This window comes from Halichoerus grypus, chromosome 9 (assembly GCF_964656455.1).
Source record: "Halichoerus grypus chromosome 9, mHalGry1.hap1.1, whole genome shotgun sequence".
In the NCBI taxonomy this organism is placed as follows: Eukaryota; Metazoa; Chordata; class Mammalia; order Carnivora; family Phocidae; genus Halichoerus; species Halichoerus grypus.
The window spans coordinates 59,777,018-59,796,215 of NC_135720.1; the positions used below are offsets into that span (position 1 = coordinate 59,777,018).

At 37.9% G+C, this 19,198-nt stretch overlaps 1 protein-coding gene across 1 annotated transcript; it reads right to left on the reverse strand.

Annotated features, from left to right (window-relative positions):
- Positions 1-2,810: 2,810 nt before the first annotated feature.
- Positions 2,811-18,592, reverse strand: LOC118551154 (thiosulfate sulfurtransferase/rhodanese-like domain-containing protein 3). The gene is made up of 4 exons (XM_036116729.2): positions 18,435-18,592; positions 7,484-7,657; positions 7,225-7,384; positions 2,811-6,940 (listed from the first exon to the last, which is right to left on the reverse strand). Exons 1-4 carry the CDS (start codon positions 18,505-18,507, stop codon positions 6,868-6,870), a joined length of 480 nt encoding a protein of 159 aa, XP_035972622.1. The 5' UTR covers positions 18,508-18,592; the 3' UTR covers positions 2,811-6,867.
- Between the last annotated feature and the right edge of the window lie 606 nt (positions 18,593-19,198).

The following is a 19,198-nucleotide window of genomic DNA, read 5'->3' on the forward strand; positions in this document are numbered from 1 at the left end:
ATGATGTTTTCAACCTTTTGTTATAGAAAATTTAAAACAACAGATACAAGAGTAAATAAACCAGTGTAACGAATCCCCGTGTGTCATTACCCAGTTTCAACAATGATCATTTTATGGCCAATTTCATTTTATCTAAACTCACATCCACTTCCCATATAATATGCATATTATTTTGAAGCAAATCCAAGATACCATATTTCATCTATAATTATTTCAGTATGTATTCCTAAAGATGATGGCTCTTAAAAAACTAAAAGTTTTATACCTAAAAAATTAGTCAAAATAATGTACTATCAAATATTCATTGCCCAAATTTTCAGTTATAAATATCATGACAAGTTGTTAAATCTAGTGAGATCTAAGTAAGGATAAATTATTGCAATTAATTGACAAATCTTTATATCTTTTTAAATTCATGGATTCCTCCTCCATCTTATTTTTTAAATTTCCCCTTTTGACTTGATTACTAAGAGTATCCCACCATATGGATCTTGCTAATTGTATCCTTGAAGTGCCATTTAACATGTTCCTTTTTCTGTATTTTCTATAAATTGGTCATTGAATCTAAAGGCTTGATCAAGTTCAGATTCAAAAAAAATTTTTTTTGGAGCAGGTAGATTATTATATAAGGTGTCTTCCATCAGAGGGCATATCATAGCTGGTTGTCTCTTTCTGTGACTTATCAGCCATTGATGACGTGTATTGTTTTTAAAAAATCAAACACTGCTGTAGGTTGCACTGTCCAATGTGATAGCCACTAGCTACATGTGGCTATTGAACACTGAAAATGTGGCTAGTCAGAACTGAGAGGTGCTGTAAATGTAAAAATACATGTTAGATTTCAATACTTAGTACAAAATGTAAAATATCTAATGTTTATAATGATTACACATTTTATTTATTTATTTATTTTTTAAGATTTTATTTATTTGACAGAGAGAGAGCAAGAGAGGGAACACAAGCAGGGGGAGTGGGAGAGGGAGAAGCAGGAACCCGATGTGGGGCTCGATCCCAGGACCTGGGATCATGACCTGAGCCGAAGGCAGACTCTTAACGACTGAGCCACCCAGGCGCCCCATGATTACACATTTTAAATGATGATAGGACCACATAAAACACTATTAAAGTTAATTTCACCTCTTTTTAAAATGTAAGACAATTAACGATCACCTAAATGGCTTGCATTATAATTGTTGGACTGTGCTGCTGTAAGACAAGGAAAATGTTAAGACCCCTGACCTATTCGTCCTACTGCTCATTCCTCCTCCCCAGAGCAACTTTTAGTTATTTCTTGGCTGTTGTGTTACTTGCACATTTCCCAGTAACAACCGTTTAATTACAGCATTTATTGAGCACTTAGGTGATAAGAATTTTCTCAGCTTTCTACATTATGAAGTCATTGAATTCTCAGAGCAATTACTGTAGAGAGAAGGAAACTCAGGAACAGAAAGTTAACTTACCCAGTCACGGGTCAAGTAAGTGACAAGAGCTTGGATTAGGTTCTAATTAAAACCTGGGCAGCTGGGCTCTAGGGCCCATGCTCTTAATGACTTTACCTTACTGCCTCCTCTGTTTACCCTCCAGTTTTATATTTTGATTCTTTTTTCAATAGTAAAATTATCTAGTAACTTCTTACTCTGGAAGATGAAGATTTCACTTTCTCACACACCTCCCTCTATTCTCCTGCTTCCCCACCAACCCGATTCTATACTAAGACTTCTATTCCATCGCCTCCCAATTTAATTGTATAATTTTTGTTAAATTCATACTTAATATATATTAAGTATACATAGATAACGTTGTGTTCTGTAGTGTACTGTGGTTACATTTCCTTTCTTTGAGAATATTTTTGTCTTTCTGAAAGGGGTAATTGCCTTGGTTGTAATTTGCTCAATTTACTTTGTGTCTTTTATTAATTTAGCACCAGAATCATTTATTATTCATTTACCCTCTAAGTCACTCACAAGGAGACATTCTTCCCCGAGTCCTTCATCTTTTTGTTTAGGTAACCAAGATATGGGGAATCCACTTACTTTTCTTCGCCTTTGTTTTAATGGGATACATCCTCTAATTGCTTCCGAAAAGTTGCTTTTTGCGTAACACCTTGTTCTTGTTTGAGAATGCATTGTGTTATTCTACAGATAGTAATTTAGGTTTTTTTGGTCGTTTTAAAATTTTGCTTCCTGCCTTAACACTTTTTTCCTTGAAGTCCCTTTTGTCTGTTTGGTCATAATTTTTCAAGTTAGAATCTTTAATTGCCTCAAGATCCTTCATTTTTGAGAGGTACAGGGAGATAATTGGGAGGTCTGTGTGCATGGGTAGGACTTTACAGTGGTGGGCCTCATTACACAACAAAACGTTTTGATCATTATCCCTCCCACCCCCAACATCATATTCTATTCTAAAGCTTTTTCTTTGCCAGTGGGTCAGTTTTTCTAGAAAGGAAGCTTCTGGCTTTATCTGTGGTGGTATGAGCTGGACTGTTCAGAGTTCTTAGAGACAAGATCAGGGGCCTAGGTATTTCATTGTTCCTTATTCAGAGTTTCATTTTATCTTCCCACCTGCAATAAGTATCTCACTTGCCATTCTTGACCCCAGATATTTAGCTGGAAGTTTCACGAAACTCCCTTCTTTATTAATGCTAATTGAATGCAAACAGCAACCCAAAATATCAGCTGCCTATAAACAAGTACCATATTGTATGGATCACAAAGTAACATAACAGCATAGTATTAAATATTTGGCATACATTATCTGATGTAATCTTCAAAACGGTACTATTATCCCCATGTGAATACACTTTAACCAGATTCTACTATAGTAATACTTTTATTAAAATTTCTCTCCTTTTTTGGGGGCGCCTGGGTGGCCCAGTCAGTTAAGCATCTGCCTTCGGCCCAGGTCATGATTTCAGGGCCCTGAGGTCGAGGCCCTCCCCCTGCATCGGGCTCCCTGATCAGCGGAGAGTCTGCTGTGCTCACTCACTCTCTCTAATAATCTTTTTTTAAAAAAAAGTTTCTCTCCTTTCTATCCTTGCTCCTGGAGACACCTGTGGCACTGAAAAGGTGACTTTTCTGTTAATCGCTGCCCTTTTAGACACTGAAAAATAACTATCACTGAAAGGTGGGAGAAGCATTCAGTTTTCCGTTTGTCAATAATACCAATTTCTCGCAGGTTAGCTACTGATCCTGCCTCTATCCAGGATTTCCACGGCAGATACATACTAGATAGCAAAAGGATGCATTATCGCAGAATGCAAGAGACCTCACTGGGATCATAAGGCAAGAAAGAGGGAATGTAAATGAGGGAAACCTGAGACACTTTAATTCAGGACTCTGAGCTGATATGTCCACTGTTGCCACTTTTTCTAGGACAGCTTCCTTCTATCCCATTAGAACTATGAATAGTACATACAGTATTTTAAAATGTAATCTGGCTAGGGGCGCCTGGGTGGCTCAGTCGTTAAGTGTCTGCCTTCGGCTCAGGTCACGATCCCAGGGTCCTGGGATGGAGCCCCACATCGGGCTCCCTGCTCGGCGGGAAGCCTGCTTCTCCCTCTCCCACTCCCCCTGCTTGTGTTCCCTCTGTCTCTCTGTCAAAAAATAAATTAAAAAAAAAAAATGTAATCTGGCTATTCTACATTTCTAAAACTTTTGATCTACCGTGGCATTAGCAGAGTAAAAGTGGTATTCTCCCATGACTGAAATAAAACAGCCGCTTTTTAAATGATGTATTAAATCATATACTACATATATTTTAAGGCATCTGATACTGTAGAACTTAGTAATGATTTTGCTCTTAAGACTTAGTGTACAGTTCGGTGCAACTTCAGATATATTTGTTAAATTTTTATTTCAGAATAACTGACAATGAAGCTTGTCTTTATAAATTTGAATATAGAAAACAAATTATTCTAACATATGAACCCTTTGCTTCAAAAATATACAAGTGCAGTTATATTTGGGTAAACAGAATACATTGTCATAAGTTTTCTTTAAAAAAGTACCAGGAATCCAAGGTATTATAATTGTAAAATCTGGTTAAATTTCCTCCAAGTTGGAGATACTAAGTCCCTATCCCATACTTACAAAAGTCATGTTAATGTGTACCTTGGGTTTTTCATTTTTATTAATCCTCATCAGCTGTGTCTGTTTAGCCCATCCACCATCTGCTGGGTTTTTAATTTCAGTTATTGTATCTCTATTTGATACTTTTTTGTAGTTTTCATCACTTTAATAATTTTTGTCATTTAAGTCATTGAATATATAAATCAGTTATTTTAAAGTCTGTCTGAAAATTCCAACATGTAGATTATCTGTAGATTTGTTTCTATTGTTTTTTCCTTCTTTTTCTATCTTTTTTTTTCTTCTTTTTCAATCATGAGGTCTTATTTACTGCTATTTCTAATAAATTTTATAGAATTCTGAACATTGAATATGACGAACTGTAGGGAATGTTTGTGGCTCCGGCTCAGGGGTCTGTAAACTGTGCCCCATGGGCCAAATCTTACTTGCCATCTAGTTTTGCCTGGCCTTTGAGCTAAGAAGGTTTGCCATATTTTTAAATGGTTGAAAAATAATTAAAAGAAGAGTATGTGGCAACACATGAAATACAAAATTCAAACCTAAGTCGCCGTAGTTTGGTTGGGACCCAGCCATGCTCATTCGTTTATGTACTTTGCCGTAGTTAGGCTGGAACCCAGCCACGCTCATTCGTGTATGTACTGTCTGTGGTTGCTTCGTGCTACAGTAGCAGAGTGGGGCAGTTGCAACAGAGACCTTATGGCCCACAAACCTAAAATATTTATTGTTGCCAACCCCTTACTCTAGATAATGACATCTTTCTCCAAGAGAGGATTTACTGCTGGTAGGCCATTACATTATCAGGAAGATCACCTTAATTCATTCAGGGATTTAGTTGATTCAAAGCCAGTCTTAACATTTTATGAGGGTTGGTCAATTTCTGGCTCACCTTTACTCCTAGGGTATAGTTTCCCAGGGGTTCCAACTAAACGTCCGGTGTATTTACCCAGGTTCTCATTCCTTGATGGGCCCCCAGTACTTCAACCACAACTTCCCTTCTCTCTGAGATTGTGGCTCTTCAAATCCCACCTTAGTATGTTTGTACTAGTAAGCTTTGTTTATATAGATACATAAAGAAGATCAATTTAAAGGCATGAAGGAATTACTAAAGCAGCAAGGACCTGAAGAGCTATGGTCCAGAGAGCAGGAAAGCTGTAAAGGATGACCCAACACTGAGGAGCGTGCATGCATGCATGAGTGCGTGTGTGTTTACTTTCCAGCTTTTCTAGTTCTTATAGGGAGTTTGCTCTGCTAGAAACTAGACGGACATTATCAGAAATAGAAGTTCAAGATGGTCACATCACTTCCCTACTCCAGATTCTCCAGTGGCTTTATAATACCATTTAGGACAAACCAAGTCCTGATAGTTACTTCCTAGGCCTTACACAATCTGAATGACTACTGAAATGAGATGAAACACATTTAGGCCTGAAGAGGCACAGAGGGAAGAAAGCACAGAGTTGTACCACTAGGGCACTAAGGCATATACTCACGCTAATGAGAGTTGTTTATATTTAAACTTTTTTCCCCTATTTTCTTTATTTTTAATTGAGATAATTACAGAAAATGTATGTTTTCAAGTGTTCAGTTTTGATAAATGTATTACTTATGTACCAACACCTTGTTCAAGATCTAAAGCATTTCCATCACCCTAGAAATTTCCCTCCTTGCTTATTCCAGTTAATCTTCCCTCTACAGAAGCAATCACTTTGATATTTGTATCTTTATAGATCATATTAATTTTTTAGGTTGCAAATCATATCACTACCATGCTGGTTACAACACGGCCATGAGTCTTTGGATGGTGTTAATGTATTTTCATTGTTCATATTTCACCTACTTTTCTGGATCTCAGATTCTTGGTGTTTTAAGACAAAGTCTGCTTTTTTTTTTTTTTTTTTTAAGATTTTATTTATTTGACAGAGAGAAAGACAGCACAAGTAGGCAGAGCTGCAGGCAGAGGGAGAGGGAGAAGCAGGCTCTCCACTGAGCAGGGAGCCGGACGTGGGGCTCGATCCCAGGACCCTGGGATGACGACCTGAGCGGAAGGCAGATGCTTAACCGACTGAGCCACCCAGGCGCCCCCTAAGTCTGCTTTTTTAAATTTAACTTTTATATACCTCTGCTAGAAATCAAACCTCTTCAAAGAAGAAGCTCATCTTTTTTATTCTCTTTTTAGCATTTGGAATATGTAGCATAGGATCTAAGCCAAATAAAAGTGTTCAAGAAATGCTTACTAGCTGTTTTTATTTTATTCAATATTCACTAAATATTCATTATGGGTGAAAGGTATATCAATCAGAAATATCTGTACTGCATATCATTACAGGAAAATATATTTTATGAATTTTCTAAAATGGGAAAATTTACAAATTATTTTAATCATTAAAAAAAATAACTTGTCTAGCTCATAGCCTCTTTAATGAATAGAAGCTAGGCTAACACAAATGGTCATATGTTATGATTGGGTACTACAAGTAACCTGGGCTTGGGAATACTATTGTACTATACTAAACTATTTAAAAATTAATTTCTAGAATCCCAACCCTTATATTTCCATGGCAAGTCACATACATTATTTCAATCCTCCATAGCCTTTGGGAATAGGCAAGGGTGCATAGTATTCTCAACTTGCAGTTAAGGAAAAGATCCAACAAATAATCGAATTACACAAAATCCCCTTTCCATTAACCAGTGATGCCAGGGCTAGATTATTATTCTTTTGTTCATTTCACTATCCTAGGCTGCACGTACACAAGGGACAGGCCAACTTGTATTCCAGAATTCAATTTCCGTGTTTCTTCTCTGAAAATTCATAGGTTACCCATTCCTTCCATCCTCCAGCATAGTGTTGAGCACTGAAAACATATAGCAAAGTTAGTGCTGTAAACATTTCCTCCTGCTTTATAACACAAGGTTGATAGGAACTTTAGAGATTAGAGGTGCAATGACTACTCTAGACTTTAAACCTACTTAAAAGACCGTTACTTTTGAGTAGGATGAAAATATAGTCTCTTAGTCTCTAACCTATTACTAACATAGTAATTACAAAAAAATTTTCCAATCAACCAGTAAACATATAATACATATGAAACATTGCTATACACATTCTTGAATACATTTTTATAATTCATCTATGCACCTGTTAAAGCCCAGAGATATGGCCATGTCCAAAGCCTTCTTGCTTCTCACTCCGGCTAAACAAGAGAACACTAGACTGTCAGATTTGGATGGTTTTACTTCATTGTACTTCTCTTTGAAGTCTTTTGGGTTCATCTGTAGAGCTTCACCTACCTCATCCACTGAAAGAAAATGTTCAGAATTTTAATTAAATTTTAGATACAGTAAATTACTGAATATATACTTTTGTGATAAAGCAATTCAAGTCACATGTCACTTACGTGGTATATTGACAGACCCAGGAATTTTTCCATACTCGACAATTTCCCATGTCTGTCTAACATCAATTAACATAATTTTTTTGGAATTCAAGAGGTTCTTAAGTTCCTTATAAGTGACATCTTTAAAAATAGCAGTACAAAAATTGTGGCAGCTTCCTTTTGTTGACTTCAAACCTGGAAAGAATAAAATAATTTAGGCACCTTCAAAGTAACATTGCTATTAACATCTGGAAAGCAGGTCAAAGGAATTTCCCCCCTGGTTCCAGCCAGCTAGCTATAGTTGATCTTTTGACTTCACTGACCTGTGTATGTATTTTGTACACAGCCTGACAGAGCCACAGGGTGTACCCCTCCCCTCTTGCCCTGCATGCTTAAGGGCTGGCCTTGTGCCAGCTCCATATTCTACTCTCTCCAAGCCCTTAATTGGATGGAACTTGTAAATACACATTCAGCATTTGGTAACTGAATTCTGCAAATAATTTGTAAGTCTAACCATAATCCAAGTTACAATGTTAAGAAAATTTTAATTTCCGGGGAGCCTGGGTGGCTCAGTCGTTAAGCGTCTGCCTTCGGCTTAGGTCATGATCCCAGAGTCCTGGGATCGAGCCCCGCATCGGGCTCCCTGCTGCGCGGGAAGTCTGCTTCTCCCTCTCCCACTCCCCCTGCTTGTGTTCCCTCTCTCGCTGTGTCTCTGTCAAATAAATAAAATCTTTAAAAAAAAAAAAAGAAAGAAAATTTTAATTTCCCCTTGCAAGCAAAGATAATAAGCCATATGTTAGATGTGGGAAACTTACATGTGAAACTACACTTGTAAGTAACTTAAAGGCACTGTTTGTATCTGTTAAATAATTGGTGAGGCGCCTGGCTGGCTCCGTCAGAAGAGCATGGGGCTCTCGATCTCGGGGTTGTGAGTTCAGGCCCTATGTTGGGTGTAGAGATTACTTAAATAAAAGCTTAAATAATTGGTAATATAATACAGTACTGGGTAAGAACCTGTAAAATAGATTCATGGGTCCACACTGATATAAGGATATAATTGAATAAGTGGGGAGAAGGGATTATTTCAATTGATAAATGTAGAATGAATGATGAAAAGAGAAAATCACCATTAGGTTAACATCGAGTAATAATTATTTCAGCAAGAGCCATTGACAGATGCTAGAGTTACTGGGTGAAATTTTGATGAGAAATAGGATAGTATCTCCCCAGGAGATGCTTACTAAATAAGAAAAGGAAACACCTGAAAGATACCACTTTAGCCAATTATTCAAAGATCACTTCACTAAAAAAAAAAAAGATCACCTAGTAATGAGAAATGTCGACAACATGTACTCTCTGATATGATGCTCAAAGAAGAGCACATCACTTCCTTAGTATTTTTGCCAAAATCCATACCCTAAATCAAATCAGAGGAAAATCTCAAACTCAATCTACAAAATAATCAGTACTCTTAAAAAAGTGTCAACGTTATGAAAGACAGAGACTGTGGAACTGTCACAGATTGAAGCAGACTGAGGAGCCATGACAATGTAATAACAACATAGAATCCTGGATTGGCTCTGGGACTATAAAGACCGCAGTAGGAAAACTGGTGAAATTCAAATAAGGCCTGTGGATTAGTTAACAGTATTATGTCGGTATTACTTTCCTGATTTCAATAATTGTACCATGTGAGATGCTTACATTAGGGGAAGTTGAGTAAGAATAAAGGGAACTCCATTTTACTTCTGCAACTTTTCTACAGGTCCAAATTGTTTTTTAAGCATGAAAGAAAACCCAAAAGATTTTTTAAATAAAATAAAAATTTAAAAAATTTAATAATCATATTTCACAACAAAATGACCACTATAAGGTAAATAATGCTTCAAATGTTTAAAATATTAAATATCTTATAAAGTAAAATTGGTTTAAACAGTATAAACTAGCATAGGAAAAGGTTTAAAGATCTAAGTCCAGAAACACACACGCAATATACCATCTATGAGAATTCAGTATTTGGTAACAGTTATATTTCAGACTAATGGGGAAATTTTGTTCAACGAATATGTAGGGCAACTAGCTAGCCATTAGGAAGAAACTTTAAGCAGGCTATTGTCTCGTTCCTTAAATGTAAATAAATTTAAATTTCAGTCTAAAAACTAGTATCTTAGAAGTACCAATAGAAAACATGAGCAGATAATTTAAACCTTGGGATAAGAAGACCATTCTAAACATGGCAAAATCAGAAGTCATAAAGTTTTGACCTCATAAAAATGCTAAATTTGTATATGGGAAAAGAAAAATGAATAATTAGAAGATAAGTGGCAGGCAGAAACAAAATATTTGTAACATAGAAAAGACAAAACATTAATAGAGCTCATACAAATAGGATAAGGACAAAATTACCAAAGAAAAATGGTCAAAACACGAACAGGGAATTGACCTGAAAAATACCAATGGTCAATAAAATGTAAAAAGATGCCCTATCTCACTACTTATTAAGGAAATGCAAGATATAAACAAAATTTTTCAAATTTTGTCAGATTTGTAAAAATTAAAAGGATTGATAACATCAAATATTGGTGAGGGTATGAGGAAATGGGTACTCTTACATTGTTGGGAATGTGTAACATTAAAATCTTTTGAAAGGAAAATTTAGCAGGAATAACACTTTATGTAGGCATATCTTTTTTACCTCACAATTTTACTTTTAGGAACCTATCTTAGTACAGGAGTATTAGCATGAATACATACAAATGTATATATGTATAAATATATTCATTGGCAGCATTCTCTGTAATACTGAAAAGTGGCAAGAAGCTGGAAGTCTATCCATAAGGGAATGGTTATAAGTGGTACATTTATACAATGGCATATTATTTAGTGTAAGTTCTCCAAAATATAGTACTAAATTTAAAAAACTAGTTGGAGAGCACAAGGTATAAACTCGGGGTTCCCAGACTTTCTTGGTTCATCCTTTCATGTCTTAGTAAATTTTCTGCAGTGCGCATAGGCCAAAAGAAATGCTTTGCGGTCCTATTTATTAAGTAGTTAAGAAAAGCCAAAAGTGAGTTGTGAAAAACCAGCTTTTCTTGTAAAAACCAAACACTGTTCTATTTTCATTTGTCTTTCTCACTGATAGCAAAAGATGGAAAAATGGATAAATACATTTTACAATGTATATACATTATAAAAAAATAGATTTAAAAAAAATACAAATAAAAAAATAGATTTCCCCGCAATTCTACTCCAAGGTATGTACCCCAAAAATTTGAAAACAGGGACTCAAATTCAGACACCAATGCTCATAGAAGCATTATTCACAATTACTCACAATAGCCAAAAGGTGGAAACAACCCAAGTGTTCATTCAACAGAGGAGTGGATAAACAAAATGTGGCTTATACATACAACGGAATATTATTCCGCCATAAAAAGGAATGAAGTTCTAACACATACTACAGCATGAAATTACAACATTGAAAAAACGCTCAGTGAAGTAAGCCAGACACAAAATAACAAGTATTTTATGATTCCACTTATATGAAATATACAGAATAGGTAAGTTCATAGAAAGTAGGTTAGAGGTTACCAGAAGTTGGAGGGAGGGCTGTTATTGCTCAATGGGTTTGAGTTTCTGTTTGGGGTGATGAAAATTTTTGGAAATACAGTGGTAATGACCCCACAATGTTGTGAATATAATTAATGCCACCGAACTGTACATTCAAAGATGGCTAAAATGGCAAATTTTATGTTACATATATTTTATCACAGTAAATACATTAAAAAAAATAAAAATACAGATTTTCCCATCCTCTTCAGATTTTGAAAAATTGGCCCATGTTATCTACAAGATTTGATCTTAAAATGCCTGGGATAAAACTATTTCTCACTCAACTTGCTGTTTTGTGAATTCCCAGAAGACAAAAAGTCAGCAGGCTGAGTTCACACTTGGTACTATCCCTCATTGTTAGGAACTGGAAAACTATGGTAATTTAAAAAATTGTTAAACTCAAGACAGTGGTGGTACTTCACCACTGGGAAACAAAAATCATCTCGGCATGTAACCTGTGTAACTGAATCAAAGATAGTTATGTTTTTCTTATATATTAGAGTCGAACTGACATTTAACTTTCTCTATACTCCTGTTGGGGGGCATGGGGTGGGGGGAGATGGAGAATAGGTGTATAACCAGTGAGGACTAGATTTCCTAGCTTTCCACTCTGAGCCAAAGCACAAATACTCCCTTAATGAGTCTCAACTCCCCCAAGCCTCTCATGGTATGAGGTCCAGTCCACACTAATTCTTTAGTTAAAGCTATACTGTATTTTTTTGTACAGCAAGGCCTCTACTTGTAAATCAACCATTTCATCTATTGCTTGATCAAAGAAATAACAATCAGTTCCTACACTGAAGGAAAACCGGCTGTTTGGGATTTACTGAGATGATGTGGGGTTCTCTTGAGGGATTCTCAAGAGTAACACAGGCTATACGTGATTTTCACATTTTTGAGCCTCATTTTTGAATAAACTCCAATTTTGCTGTTTCCACACTGGTAAATCTAGCCTCACCTGCGTATTACCTACAGCCTACATAATAAGATACAGTCCGAACTTCTTAGTATGCTCTATCATGTCCTTCAATCTACTTTACCAGCATAATTTACCAGACCTCCTCTTCCCCACTCCTCCTCTCCCTCAATAACCCTACCCTCCAGCTACATTTTTACAGTGGAAAGAGCAGGGATTTTAGAGTCAGATAAACCAGGTTCAAATCCTGGCTTGTTTGTCCACTTAGCTCTGTAATCCTGGGCAGATTACTTAAACTCCCTGGGACTTAGTTTCTTATTTATAAAACAGGAATAATATTTTAACCTTTCTGAGTTGCTGTGAGGTTTAAGTAATCTATTTAGTGCAATCTTTAAATATATATTTTTGCCTTCCTTCATGATTTATGCACACTGAAGGGAAAACCTTCCTTCCTCATCTCTATCTGGCACACTCCCTTGAAGACTCTGTTAAATGCCACTTGTCACTAACCCAACAGTTCTACTTCTAAGTATCTATTCTAGTGAACTACTTGTACATATAAACAAAGAGGTATGTACAATGGTAATTATTGAAGAAATTTTTATAACAGCAGAAAAAAGGAAACCAAAATGTCCATCTATAGGGGACTGGTTAAATAAACTGTGGTAATCCATACTATGGAATATATGCAGTGGTTAAAAGAGTTCTATGTACTGCCATGGAGAGCTTCTGAATACCTAAGTGAGGAAAAAATGCAGAAAAGTATGCACAATAGATCACATTATATATATGATCTACATATGATATGCGAAAACATAATGAGTGGAAGATCTAAATAAACATTTTTCCAAAGAAGACATCAAGATGGCCAACAGACACATGAAGAGATGTTCAACATCATTAATCATCAGGGAAATGCAGATTGAAACCAGAAAGAGATATCGCCTCACTCCTGTTAGAATGGCCATTATCAAAAAGACAAGAAATAACAAGTGTTGGTGAGGATGTAAGAAAAGGGAACCCTAATGCACTGGGCGGGTAAACTGGTGCAGCCACTATGGAAAACAATATAGAGATTCCTCAAAAAAATTAAAAATAGAACTACCATATGATCCAGCAATTCCATTTCTGGTATTTATGTGAAGAAAATGAAGATGCTACCTTGAAAAGATACATATACCATCATGTTCACTGCAACATTATTTATAACAAGCAAGATATGGAAACAACCTAAGTGTCCATTGATGGATAAATGGATAAGGAAATTGTGGTACACACACACACACACACACACACACACACACATGAATTTTCAGCCATAAAAAAGAATGAACTCTTGTCATTTGGGACATGGACCTCAAGGGCATTACACTAAGACAGAGAAAGACAAATACCGTGTGATTGTATATGTGGAACCAAAAACAAACAAACAAATAAACAAACCCTCAAACCCAAGTTCACAGATACAGAGAACAGATTGGTGGTTGCCAGAGGGAGAGAGTGGCAGGGCAGGAGAAATGGATAAAGGTAAAAAAAAGGTAAAAATTAAAAAATATTTTTTTTAATTAAAAAAATAAGAATCCTCATCTTCATAGGGAAAGGGGAGAGGGAATGTAGGCCTCGTAGGGGAGAGTAAATGATTTTTAGGAAAGATGAATGGGCTCTTAGAAGAATAGATGGGAGGTATGACAGTTTGTGATAAAGTTGGGGTGTGGTGCTGAGTTCCAGTCTCCTTTCCTGTGATGAGTCAATTGCCCCTGGTTGATGAAACTCCCGGGAGGGGACTTATGAAACTGAGTTCCTTTTGGAGGTAAGAGGAGTTCAGTGAAAGCCTCTCTCTGCATTTGCTGTTTTTCAAACGCCTACAGCTCAAAAAAAAATCAACCTACCAACCCAAATTTCAGTGTGAGATAAATATGATGACCTAAAAATATTTAAAATCACATCATATTAGACAATGCAAATTGAAGATCTAGTATAATTCAGAATGGTCTGATTCATACTGTATACATGTTTAGAGGTTTGTTTTTCTATTACAATTGTCAGGTCTTTTTAGTAAGGAGAAACCTATAGGAATAAGCATTTTTTTTTTTTTTCAAACAGAAAGCGTAAGAAATTTAGGATTACTTCTAGGGGCGCCTGGGTGGCTCAGATGGTTAGGCATCTGCCTTCAGCTCAGGTCTTAATCCCAGGATCCTGGGATTGAGTCCCATGTCAGGCTCCTAGCTCAGCGGGGAGTCTGCTTCTCCCTCTGCCTCTCTCCCCTGTTCATGCTCTCTGTCTGTCTCTCTCAAGTGAATAAATAAAATATTAAAAAAAAAAAAAAGAAATTTAGGATTACTTTTATATATCTCAAAGTTCTAGATTCAATTACTGTTTGAAAATTTTTTTTAAAGTTGATTTATTTATGTAATATCTACACCCAACGTGGGGCTTGAACCCATGACCCCAAGATCAAGAGTTGCATGCATGTTCTTCCAAGTGAGCCAGCCTGGCACTCCTATCTTTGAATTATTTAATTTCGATTAGCCCAATGTGATTTAATTAATTGTATGTTTGAAGAAACTATATATAGAAATCATATACATGATTTGGGTTCTAAATTTATTTTTTCATAAATTTAGCTTCTTTTCTATATTATAATATAGCATAGTTTTGTACTATGTTGTACTTTAAAAAACTAAGCTAAATTTCACTTAGGGGGCACCTTGGTGGCTCAGTTGGTTAAGCGTCTGCCTTCAGCTCAGGTCTTGATCCCAGGGTCCTGGGACTGAGTCCCATGTCGGGCTCCTAGCTCAGCGGGGAGTCTGCTTCTCCCTCTGCCTCTCTCCCCTGTTCATGCTCTCTGTCTGTCTCTCTCAAATGAATAAATAAAATCTTTAAAAAAAAAGAAATTTAGGATTACTTTTATATATCTCAAAGTTCTAGATTCAATTATTGTTTGAAAAAATTTTTTAGTTTATTTATTTATGTAATATCTACACCCAACGTGGGGCTTGAACCCATGACCCCAAGATCAAGAGTTGCATGCATGTTCTTCCAAGTGAGCCAGCCTGGCACTATCTTTGAATTATTTAATGTCGATTAGCCTAATGAGATTTAATTAATTGTATGTTTGAAGAAACTATATATAGAAATCATACACATGATTTGGGTTCTAAATTTATTTTTTCATAAATTTAGCTTCTTTTCTTCTATTATAATATAGCATAGTTTTGTACTATGTTGTACTTTAAAAAACTAAGCTAAATTTCACTTAGGGGGCGCCTTGGTGGCTCAGTTGGTTAAGTGTCTGCCTTCAGCTCGGGTCATGATCTCAGGGTCCTGGGATCCAGCCCCGCATCAGGCTCCCTGTTCAATGGGGAGCTTGCTTCTCCCTCTCCATCTGTCCCACCCTCTGCTTGTGCTCTCTCTCACTCTCAAATAAATAAAAATCTTTAAAAAAAATTTTCACTTAGAAATAGTCTACCATTACTTCCTACCAATTCAGTTTGGTATTCTTTTTATAATTTCAAATAAATAAAGTTTTGATGTGAAAAATGTAACAAATTTGAAACATAAAAGTTTTTGCTTAATAATAATGACAATCATCATAATAACAAATCACTCTTGCCACAGCTATAAAATAAATTTTCTGGTTTATCTATACTCTTCTTTTGGATGTTGACACCTTAGAAACCCCACATCAATATCTGTTGAATATTGAAAATTATTTCTAGAGACCACGTAATGGTCAATATAAACAACACACAACCAAGAAAAAATATATTAGAAATAATGATTGTTACTCCAGAGAGAAAATATTAGGAAGAACACTTGGTGTGCTTCCTTCTCAAATGGGTACTTGGGTTTAGTGTGAACATTTTATGACTTCTAATGTAATCACTTTAATAAATATTTTGACTTTTTGAGAACCACTCACAGCAAAATTTGAAAAGCAAGTGAACCATCCCAGTGAATAAAAGGTTAAAATGGAAATTTTAGATAAGGCAATGCATTTATTGCGTGAAGTGGTGAGTTTAGTATGAAAGGGGAATACCCTATACTAGCTTTCAGCTTCTCAAAGCTACTTGTCTTCTCAACCTCCATTACTACTCGATCACAGTACTTTCCCTTAAATAGCCCAGCGAGTCCCCAGGTCCTCTGAGCTGTCACCTTCCCCAACCTCCCTCTTTATTTAAAGCATCTTCTGTTGCTGGCAGCTGATTCATATTGACAAAGCACCTCCGTGTTTTCTGTTGTTCTTTGTAGGACTAGGATCAAGTAAAGGCCTTTACACAACCTGGCTATTACCGAGAAAGCTACTTAGATTCTTAGAGAGGTCAGAACTCAGGGGAAAGATAGGACAGGATGCGGTAGATGAAAGTTCACTCACTTTGTGCCACCACCAAGGTGTGTGAGTACAGCCCTCAGCTGCAGTGTACATGACTTAGTAGGTCGGGTTTGGGATCCTGCTTCAAACCCGCGTAAGTCTAAACAGAAGCAAAGAGGAAGACAAGAACAACAATAAAGCTAGCAGAATAAGACTTGAGGGGATACCTTCAGAGAATAAAGGTAGACAGCAAGTTTTTGTCCTCATGGAAATGTAGGAGACAAAGGACATTTTCAGTGTTATGGGGGGGGTCACTGATTAAGTAACAAACACTCATGTTAGCAGCCTCAAGTCATTAAGAAGACAAGGATTGACAGTATTCTCTTTGGAAAGTCTTGGTTGAAAGATTAGAAACCCATCCTGGCAATTGGAAGCAACCTAAATGTTCATACAGGAAATGGTTAAATTAATTATGAAGCATACCATGCAGCATTTACAAGGAAAGAGGCAGACATTTAGTGACTTGGAGAGATGTCCATATTGCTAAATGAAAAAGCTTCCCCTTTGAGATCTATATACACACAAGATACAATACTTACGTTTTACAAATGTCCAGAAAAACATCTGGAAGGAAATAGAAAACTATTCCTGGGGAGTGGGATTGCATGGACAGGAATTCTGGGGCATAGGGGCACCGGGGTGGCTCAATCTGTTAAGTGTCTGCCTTCGGCTCAGGTCATGATCCCAGGTCCTGGGATGGAGTCCCACATCAGGCTCCCTGCTCAGCCAGGAGCCTGCTTCTCTCTCTCCCTCCGCTGCTCCCCCTGCTTGTGCTCTCATTTTCTCTCCCACCCTGTCAAGTAAATAAAATCTTAAAAAAAAAAAAAAAAAAAAAAGGAATTCTGGGGCATAAATTAAAAAACAGCAACACCTATATATTATATATGTAGTATTTTTATGTATACACTTATGCATACTCATAAAAAAGTGTTTAGAAGGATGTGTACCAAACCACTTTTGGAGAGGAGGGTGGACTATGGGAGGGTGTATAGAGGGGATCGTAAGCCGCTCTTTATCGTCAGTTTGAATATAATGGGAATACAATAATGTATCACTAGAATTTTTTTTTAAGATTTTAAGTAATCTCTACACCCAACCTGGGGTTCCAGATTACAACTCTGAGATCAAGGGTTGCATGCTCAACCGAGCCAGCCAGGCACCCCACTAGTAAAAAATTTTTAAAATGAAAAGCACCTTTTCTCTAACACTTTCTCCAACTCGCGGAGAATAATTGCTTTTTCCATTGCAGTCTCACGGGGCTGTGTGTGGTGACTGTTTACTTGTGTCTGTCTCTCCCCAAAATGGAGACGTGAACCGCGGAGGCTGTATGCCCAGCAGGAGGTCTGCATTTCTAGGTGCTCAATAAACAACAAACTTGCATAGAAAAAGCACATTTTAAACTACAGAGGATGTACCAAAAGTTCAAGTGGAGTAACTGGGAGGGAGAGTTGGGGACACAGCGTTAGGCCACAGTCTCTGCAGCTGCATCCACAAATGAAAATTCTGCTAAAGGAGAGGCAGCATGTAAAGCAAAAAGAAGGGACTGGAAGCCTGCTCTTGAGTAATACACCCAACGCCTCCACTAACCGTTTCTCTGGCTTGTTTTGCCGTCCGTAAAATTAGCAGTGGTACTTTAATAGCTCTAACGCGTTATCATTCTAGGTGACTGTTGCCATCAAGCTCTGAGCGCGGCTCCCTAGTGGGTCACAGGTGTAACTCGCAAGCTGGGCTCATCCTTAGTCTCTCTCGGGCAGACACTGGCCGTGTTGCTCGCTCCTCTGAGCCGCCAACTGACTTCACTGCCCAGTCAGGCACCAGTATCTTTATAAAAGCCTCCCCACGCGAGCTCCCTGGAGCAACGCTGGCCTCTCTCCCTGCGTCCCCCAAGAGCACCCCCAGACCCAAGTAGCCCGGAATCTGAAGGAAAGTAGGTGCTATCTTCCCAGGTGCCAAGAGTAATGAGTCTGATTTTTAACTGGAAGCCTCAAGAAGCGAGCACCCCCACCAATGCCATTGCTTCCCCGGGCCGGAGGTTAGGCACTCTCCCTTTCCCCAGGGACCGCCGAGCTCACCCCAGAGCGCAGCCTCCGCGGACCCCAGGATCGCCCGGCGCGCACACCCGAACAGCCGCAGCGGCAGCACCATCGCCGGGTTGCGCCCACCGGGCCGCTGACTTCCTCCTCCGGCTCCTCCTCCTTGTTCTCCGCCGCCCAGCCACCCGCGCCGGGCTCTTGAGCGCCCCCGGGCCGGACGCCGGCCGGAAATGGGGAGTGCTGCAAGGAGTGATGGCTGAGGGAACCGTGCTCTACTCTGAACACTTTAAATTGGAAAGAAACTCGGGAGTTTTTAAGTATTTTAAATATTTAAATAAAAATTTAAATATTTAAATTTCGACGCCTGGGTGGCTCCGGCGTTAAGCGCCTGCCTTCGGCTCAGGTCAGGGATCCCAGGCTCCTGGAATCGAGCCCCGCATCGGGCTCCCTGCTCAGCGGGAAGCCTGCTTCTCCCTCTGCCTCTCCCTGCCTGCCCCCCTGCTTGTGAGCGCTCGCTCTCTCTGTCAAACAAACAAACAAACAAATAAATAAATAAATAAAATCTTGAACAAAGACACTGAGAGTTAAGCTTGCTTTTTCTTTTGGATTATTATTTTTTAAGGAGAGACAAAGCTTAAAAGTGGAAAGTAGAAAATATACCAAAGATGAAATTTAAAGATTTTTTTAAAAAAAGATTTTATTGATTTATTTTTGAGAGGGAGAAAATGACCGGGGGGGGCGGGGGGTAGGGGCAGAGGCAGAAGCAGGCTCCCCATGGAGCAGGGAGCCCCGGGCGCTGCTCC